General features: G+C 29.3%; 1 protein-coding gene across 1 annotated transcript; it reads right to left on the reverse strand.

Annotated features, from left to right (window-relative positions):
- Nucleotides 1-5,798: 5,798 nt before the first annotated feature.
- On the reverse strand, nucleotides 5,799-6,437 carry NF-YC13 (nuclear factor Y, subunit C13). The gene has a single exon (XM_022879564.2). The coding sequence runs from the start codon at nucleotides 6,339-6,341 to the stop codon at nucleotides 5,910-5,912; it is 432 nt and encodes a 143-aa protein (XP_022735299.1). The 5' UTR covers nucleotides 6,342-6,437; the 3' UTR covers nucleotides 5,799-5,909.
- Between the last annotated feature and the right edge of the window lie 3,133 nt (nucleotides 6,438-9,570).

The following is a 9,570-nucleotide window of genomic DNA, read 5'->3' on the forward strand; positions in this document are numbered from 1 at the left end:
ATTTTGAATGTTTAATTAACATTTTTCATTTACTTTTGTAGGGTTTATTTGATGCTATAAGTTTTATTATTTCTGAAGTTGAACTCAGATTCTGTGCAAGACATTGGTTTGTTAATTAAAAAAAACCCATAGAGACAAGCAATTTTGGATGTGTAATAAAGTTACAACAGAGGCTAAAATCGAAGTAAGAACAAAGGAACTTGGAGATTTGAAAGGTATATCATTAACTGATATCTTAAAAAGAGGTCTATAGCATTGGTCAAAGGTATTTTTTAGTACTAAATGTTTGTTTAATGTTGTGGATAACAATATAGCTAAGGCATGCAATGCTAGGATTATTCATGTTAGGCATATGTCCATCATTTCAATATTTGAGGAAATTAGGCATTATGTGATGCAAATAATTATTGATAATATGACTAGATATACTGAGTGGACTAAGTTGTTGTGTCTCAAAATTTGTGAGAAAATAAAATAGCATAAAAAATTTAATGTTTTTTGTCATGTCATATGGAATGGTCTTAATGGATATGAGGTTAAGTGTCATAAAGATAGATTTGTGGTAGACATAAGTATGAGGAAGTGCACATGTAGGTCATGAGATTTGATTGGGATACTATGTCCTCATGCCATATGTGTCATAATTTTTAAGAAGAAAAAAATTGAAGAATATGTTACACATGTATATAAGAAAAAAATGTATGAGAAATGCCATAGTTGTGTGTTGCCACCTATTCCTAGATACAAGTTTTGGCTTACCTCACACATAGGAGACATAGAGCTGCCATTACCTAGAAAGATGCTTGGTAGATCAAAAAAGAACAAAAATAAATAAGAGGGTGAAATCTTAAATGAGACAAAGTTTTCAAAGAAAAGAAGAAAGCTAAGGTGTTGAATCTATTTCAAGTTTGGTTCACAATTCACGAAAGTGTCCACACAAAAATGTACATTATCATCTGTTTATTTTATTTATGTTTAATTTACAACTTACAAAGTAGTAACACAAGATAAGTTGAAGATAGAAATAGACCTATGCCTCATTCACCTAAAAGGACTAAAACATCAGAAGCAGCAGTTACTCCACTTACACCACCTAGAAGGACTACAACAATAGTAGTAGCCACACCACTTAAAAAGACTATAGTAACAGCCACACCACCTACAATGGGTACATCTACACCATCCAAACACACTATAGCACCACAACATCCACATAGACTATAGCAGCCACATCATCAAGACAACCTATAGTAGCCAGACAACAAAGAAACACAATAGTAGCCAATGTAGTACCAAAGGCCACACAACCTTAAAAGTTAGCTCCTCGAAAAGAAAAACAAAAAATTATGGAAAAATTTTTAGCACTTGGAACTAATAGGAGGAAAATCATGCAAAGAATGGGCATACATGTTAATGAGAATATAGGACTACAGATATTAAATATAAGGTTCCTTTATTATGTAATTTTTGTTTTGCTATTTGATTGTTTATGATTTTATGTATCTTTGCTAATGAATAAAGTTTTACCAAATAGCTTGGGCAAAAAAGACAAATGTTGATCTATACTCTAATCAATGCAAAGGGTGTATCAACATTAACATCAACTGTAGATAGCTCTTTGAATAAAGAGATTGATGGCCATTTAGATGGTGTTATTGGATATGAAGATGAAGAATCTGATTTTTTCAAGGTAACCTATTTATATGTGTTATTGTAATACCAGACTTTTATACATTGTTTGGTAATACTTTAATGATTTCAATACAAGATTTAAGAAATGGCTTGTAGGGCCTCAAAAGGAAAAGACAAACTTCAATAACACTTGATGACACTCTAACTCTTCTACATACAATACAAAGTACACAAGAAAGCAAAGCTGGGAACAAAAGGTTAAAGAGCACCAAGTCCAACAATACTTTCAAGAACTAATATGAATGTTGTTTTTGAACATAATACCTTTTTGTAATTTTTGTTTATGATAAAGATGAATAATGTTGTAGCTCTTTTTGGATATTTATGATCAATTGATTTGTATAATGAGTAGTGATGAAGGTATACTATTGGATATTGTATGAATTGGTTTTAGTTAATGATGAATGAATGGGTTTCATCTTTTTTATGGTTTGATCTTGTTTCATCTTATTTATGGATCAATTATGTAAGTTGTTTCTGCTCTTTTTGGATAATCATGATCCACTTGTTTGTGTAATGAACAGGAAATTGATTAATTGGTTTCATCTTATTAGATAATCTTGTTTATGGATTGATGATGAAACCAATACATCATCTTGTTTATGGATCATTGATGGATCTAAATCAATGAATTGGGTTTCATCTTGTTTGTCTAATGATCAATTGGTTTCCTCTTGTTTATAGTGTGTTCATGCTTGGCTACTCAAATTAAATGAAGAAAACTAATCATACTACTTGATATTGCTTTCATTTCGTTAATTCATTCTTACAAAAAAAATACAATAGTTCAGAAATTTTAAAAATTTTTCAATCCATCATAAAATTAAACCTAAAATGAAAATGAAATAAAAAAACCATCCAAGACATTAGCAACAAAATCTTGCAATATCATATTAGTCTTCGACCCTTTGCTACCAAATCTTTATATGATTTTTTTTTCATTTTCAGCACCCAAACTTCATTCAAAAGCCTATTAACTTCATTATTATTACATTTTTCTTCAATGCAGTATTTTCTTTCTTCAACTGTTTATTCTCAGCCAGTAATTTATCTTTTTCAAATCTCAATTCCTCATTCTAATTTGCATTTTCATTGTCAAACAAATGCTCATCTTCAACTCACTAAAAAAAATCACAATTCACACCCTACAAAACGTTTAAAGAAACAAAATCAATTTTATCCATCAACACAAAACCAGCTCTACATAAATCAGCAAAATTTATGAAAAACCTCTTTAAACTTTCCATACTTATAAAATTTTCTTCATGGATTCTTCAATGTTGTTGACCTATGAATTAGAGCCATTAATTACTTCACAATAACAACTAATTAAAATAAAATGATTTTTTATTCTCGAGCTACAGCTTGATCATGATTGCCCAGAATGTCCATTTCTTTTCGATGAATCTTCAATAGAACTTTCATATCTTCTTTCTGCCATATTGCTTTCTTTATTTGCCATTGATTTCATGAAGCTAACAACTTCAATTTCTCAAGTCAACAACTTTGAATTTGCTCAAATTTCAGAGAGTTTTTCTAATTTGGGATTTACGATGGCATGGATATTCAATTTGAGGGTTTACGATTTAAGAGGGAAGCCTCATTCAAAGTATTACTTTTTTTCTTCAGACAATCAATTTTTTGGCCACAAAAACATAACATGTAATCAACCACTTAAGATGACATGTAATCAATCACTTAAGATGACATGTCATTTTATGGCCAAATGCTTGTTTTATATTGGCTAAAATGGACAAGTCAACAAAGCTGCAAATGGAGTTAAGTCCTAGACTATATTGATACAAGGATTGAGAGTTAATTAGTAATTTTTTTAATTTAGGTACCACATTAAAACAAATACAATAATTGAGGGGCTAAATGGAATATTATCCCTTGATTTTACCATTATAAGGGTCTAAGGAAGATAATATTATTGAAACTTATTCATGAACGATAGTGTTCTTTTTTCCAAGGCTGGCTACGTAAGACTTATTGGGTATGACGATAAAAAAAAACTAAAATAATAAAAAAATTTTAAACTTTATCATATTATTTAGATAAATCTTTAAATTTTTATTACATCTAAATAAACCCTTAATTTTTATTTTACTCACAAATAAACCCTCAAACTTTTAATTTGTATCCAAATAAGTCATTAACCTTTAATTTTTACCTAAATAAACCCTTAACATATATCAATATTTTGTTTGAAATAAGGGCATACTTGAATACAAATCAAAGAATAAATGATTATTTAGGTATAATAAAAATATAAAGGTTTATCTAAGTAAAATGATAAAATTCATAAGCCCTTTTAATATTTTAGCCAAAAAAAGGTTAATTAAATTTTTTTGTACTTACATTTTTAAAAAATATACAAATTGGTACGTAAAAAAATAAAATGTACAATTTACATTTTGAACTTTTAAATAATGTATCATTTAATCTAAGTTCTAATACTATTAACTTAACTTGTCTATAAGGCATCTAACCAATATAATTTTGTTATATTATTGTCATTTATTAAATAAAAATGTTAAAATTTCATAAAAATTTCATGTGGATGTTGTGTGAAAAAAAATAATTAGTCGTTCTTCGAAAAATATTTTTACGGTTCAAATAAAAAATATATTTTTTAATTTATATAAAGAAAAGATATTGATAATATGTGCAATAAACACATAAATTGATAATATTATTCAAATGCCACATATAGAAGTTAATGTAGTTAACAGGATTAAAGTGTAGGTTAATGTGATATATAATTTGAAAATTTAGGTTGTAAATTGTACATTTTATTTCTTTAGATACCAATTTGTATATTTCTCAAAATTTAAGTATAAAAATGTAATTAATTCTAAAAAAATTCTTAAATTAGGTAAATTAGAAATCTTTTAAGCATAAAAATATAATAAGAGTTTGTTAATCTGTTATTGATTGATTTAAGGTTAGATGTCTACAGAAAATTTAATATGGTATCATAGCAAGCACTGCTCCCATTTTTATCTCTTCCATGATAAGTGTGCTATGCCTATGATGCAAAGTTCATTACATACAATAGGCTCGTTATACCTAGACATGAAGTTCATGTTATTTGATAAATTCATTAGTTATACATCTAAAAGGAAGAATTATAGTGGAAATAAAAAAAATCCTGAATAAGTTAAATTAGAAGCATCTTGAACACATCTACTATCTATTACTTACAATAAAAGGAGCCTCAAACTCCAATTTTTTGTACATGTCAGTAATTTAATTAAAAATGATTGAACAATTAAATTCGAGAAAATGTACATTTTAAGCTTGGAAATGTGTTACTTTTTGGGAACAAAGAAAAGGTAGGAACCTTCTAGAGAATGGGAAAAAGCTTTTCAAGCAAACAAATTTGCAATCTTTCTTTCACAGGGATTTAATATCCCAAAACATCAACTTCGTTAATAATACATGTAAAAAATCAACCAACAAAATCATGTATCTACCACATCATTTTAACTCTTAATCAATGGTGCAAAGTGATTAGCAGAAATATAAGTTAAAATGGTTCAATGGTGAAATTACGTATTAACCCTTTTATATAATATCTCAAGGATTAATTAATAAACAAAACAAGCTGCTATTTGGGATACGACATCTATGGTTATCTAGGTCCCTCTTTTGGAGATGTTGGAAGAGTACAACATGTTTAGACAAGAAAGAGAAGATGAAAAGTAAAGGCAACGGGTCAGTATAATTCCTCATTCAACCAAACTAGAATTCAACATTAATAATGAGCTGTTACCCATACCTACTTTCCAATAAGGTGAAGCATTTTTCAGGAGATGAAGGTGCAGAGCCAGGCAGTCGTTGAGCTAGAAATTTTCATTGCATCCAGGCCTGCCACCAGTAATCGGTGCCTTTCAAATGGAGGTTTTGGCAATGCAATCCGTTTAAACAGTATGCTTTCTATGGGTATCCAACAGTTAGGATCAAACAGCATAAACTCAGCAACTGAAGTATATCCGTCATCAAAGAAGGAAAGAAATTGCGAGGAAAAAGGATATTTCCTCGACCTAATTTCGCCTTGTCACCTTGAAATCATGCAATTCCATTCTGATTTAATGCACAAGTAACTGGAACGCACTAGTTTAATTTAATTAACGAAAAAACATTCGATTACAAGGGAATTTGTCAAAACCATACTAACATTTAATGCAATTTTTGTTAACAAAAAGGAAAAGCTATGTATCGTTTATCTTAATCGGAGATTCATTTCCGGGCTTGCAAAAGAACTGGTCTATGCGGCGAGTTCCAGTCGGGGCGGGCTTATCAGCGACAGGCCGGGAACGATCTCGATCGGTCACCGAGCGACCAACGGCTTGCGTAGACTCGGCTGGCATCGGGAGTGAGTCGAGAAGGAAATCGCTTGTTGGTCTATGCCTTTTAACGGCGGTTCTCAAATGATCGAGCTTCACCGTCTTTTTTTTCTTCTCGGTGGCGACTTCGGCAGATCTCTCGGCGAGGAATCGGAGGAAAAGGTCGGTGGAACAGGAGACGAGGAATAAGGCCTCAGAGTTGACCTTGTTGATGTCCTTGTCGAGTTTCATGATCTTTTTGACCCTCCCCGTCGGAAATTCAGGTCGAATAAGATTGACGGCCTCATCGTCTGCCATTGATGGAAAGTAAGAAACTTGGAACCAAAAGAAAACAAATATAAAAAGAGCATTTAGGGTTTCCAATTGGCGGGAATTTTGCGGGAAAATTTTCTTTGTAATGGTAAAAGTACATTTGACGAATTTAAATTACATTGTTTTTCAACAATTACGTGAAGTCTTTTTAGGCAATTGATGAGGGTTTTTTCGTCCATTTAAAACTTTACGCGCCATATATCGTGCTATTTTTCGCGCCAAAGTGAAAGGAATAATTTTGAATATTTTCGCTTTTCTAAAATATCTAAAAACCAAAAAGAAAGTTATCTAAAACACATATGAAACTTTGTTCAATCTAATTAAATCAACAAATATTAAAATGTACATTATTGTAAACTCTTAACATATTTATTTATTTATATTTTAATAACAATTGCTTTAATAAAATATTGTATAATCTAAGGGTTTTACTAAACATAAACTTTTTAAGATTACTATATTAAAGAAGAAAAATGATTTGGCTATTATATTAATATTGAAAGTTTTCATTATAGTTTTAATTATGTTGAATTTCGTTGATTTTTAATACGAAATAATAAAAATGATGAAATTTTACTATTATTATTAACAAAATATTTTATGAAATATTTTATTTGCTTTTTCAAAATCGACGAAATTAAAAATATAATGATAAAATTTGACATTTGCATTAACAAAATATTTAATGAAATATTGTGATTTTGTTAAGTTTTTATAAAATAATCAACGAAATTGAAAAGTACTGTAACAAAATTCAATAAAATTAAAAATATAAAATAATCAACGAAATTGAAAAGTATTGTGACAAAATTCAATAAGATTAAAAGTTCAATGAATTTGAAATATAAATATAATGATAAATTTAATTTTGATCTATAATGTAATGAAAATTTCACCTTTATCCCATCCTTTTTTTTAATAATTCTTTTATCTTTTCAAGACCGTAGAATTCATAACTTGTTAATTAGTACGTTTAATAAAATATTGTATACATTTTGAGTTAATAACTTAACGTGGAGTTAAAAATATAATGAATGGTACAGCCAATTCACCATTTGAAGTACAATCCATTTTTTTTATTGTGATGAATCTAAATTTTTTTTTTTTGTGAACATCGATTTTGTTTGGATTTATTGTTTTCATTTTAATTTAATGATAATAATTTTAATAATAATAATAATTTTAAAAAATATAATAATAAAAAAAAGAAAAAAAAGACAGAAATCATATGACTAGTACGATGTCGTTGTCACCCCCAAATAGTCCCCTGATCAGCCCCTTATTCAGCTCACCTACAATCAGACTACAATCACCCAAATCTCCTTATTTGAAACTTTTTAAAACCTCCGACCCATTTTCGTTTCAAACTTTCTTTGAAAAAAAAACAAAGGCCCATTCAATCCACCCCTATCATAAACCCTCGAGCTCAGACGAATTATCCCTCTCAAAATACTTTCAATAGCCTCAGACAGAACTCTCATCCCCACAAAAAAAAAACTCAAATTTCAAACCCACACCCAGATACCCAAACCAAAGAAAACAGAAACAAAAAATAGACAAACACAATCCTCATCGCAGGAAGAAACCCAGCACCACACTACCTACAAAAGCAAAAATCATATTAGTCTCTTTTTTTTTAAAAAAAAAAAAAAGACAAAAAATTTCAAGCCCCGATATACGACAATCGGAGCTGTTTCTAGTAAAAATAAAGTCAAATCCGAAAAGAGAACGAAAAAAAGAAATTTTTAGGGTATTTTGAAAGTTTTTCGACCACCGGCAATGCCGTCGACGGTGAACAAGTGACGACTGGTGCGACGGTCCGGCAACCAGACGGTGAGGAAGCTCTGGAGCTCTCCCTTCCATTTTTTTCCTAAAACAGAAAAAAAATTGAAACAAAATTTTTTTTCAATTATATATAAAGGCCTAAAGGCCAAAACGACGTCGTATTAGGCAAGGGAAGATCCGTGCGTGGACCCGTACCAGACCCGGGATCCGTGCAATCGACCAGCCAACTCGGTTCCTCAGCAACCCTGAATCGGTTTGATCGGATCGGACTGAGCCGCTTTCTAGATCGGTTCGAACCGCTCCTCAACCAGCTCAACCGAACAGCGCATCGAACTGACCCCTTTTCGATCCAACCAAACTGTCGTTGATCGGACCGTTGACCGATCCGATTCAGGTAAAAAATTTTTTTTTTAAAATTTTCTAATTTTTTATATATTGTTATTTTTATTATTTTAAGTATTTTTTTATATCAATGCATGATAAATTCTTAAATTTGTTAGAATAAATACTTAATTGTTTTAATAATAATAAAAATGAAAACAAATAAGATAATAATTAGAAATATATTAAAAGTGCTTAAAAAAATTAATAATAATAATAAATTTTTTTTGTTTATTTTCCCTGCCTAGATGTTGGAGGGAATTAAATCATGTTTCAAAAATAATAATTTTGCCTAGATGTTAGAGAATTATTATTATAAAAAATACTAAATAAGTTAATAATATTTTTGATAATAAGTTTTCATAAAAAAGTTTTTTTTTTTCAAAAAAAAAACATTTTTATAAAAAAAATTATGTTTCTTAAATTAATTTTTAAAAAATTATAAAAATTGAATTTGCTCCGAAAATCCACCTAGACGTTAGGGATTTTTAGAGATGTTTGCATTTTAATTAAACCCCAAACCTCTAAACCATAAACTTAAACCCTAAACCTTTACCTTAAATCTATTTCAAAACTTTAAGGATACGTGTGAAAATCTCACATGAAATGGTTTGTTCCCGAATGTTGTCTAAATGATGGGATATTTAAAAATTTTCATTTCATTAAATTTTTCACACGAGTTCTTAATTCACATTAATAATAAGATTAATAAATAAAAAATATAATAAAAAATTAGAATATTAAATATAAATAGTCACACCTAAACTCTGTCTAGATATTGGAGAGTCGAGGTGGTCTCATTATACTTAAAAACCCAACTTTTAAATTGCATTTCATTTTACATGACATTCATTAGCATACATACGTTAACATGTTATCATCGATAATTGTCTGTATTATTCTTTCTTTAATTTATTGTCTGATGATAAAAATTTTATAATAAAAAAGAATAATACTTTTAAAAAAAATTTGTGATATTATAAAATAAAATAAAAATAACATTCCGAAAGAAATAATTCTTGGTACTCTGAGTAGATGTTGGAGAGTC

This window comes from Durio zibethinus, chromosome 4 (assembly GCF_047325235.1).
Source record: "Durio zibethinus cultivar Kanyao isolate XHJ-2024 chromosome 4, ASM4732523v1, whole genome shotgun sequence".
Classification (NCBI taxonomy): Eukaryota; Viridiplantae; Streptophyta; class Magnoliopsida; order Malvales; family Malvaceae; genus Durio; species Durio zibethinus.

Bases quoted from the DNA above. Each gene is read 5' to 3' on its own strand.
- NF-YC13 (XM_022879564.2), bottom strand. From the start codon at position 6,341: ATGGCAGACGATGAGGCCGTCAATCTTATTCGACCTGAATTTCCGACG.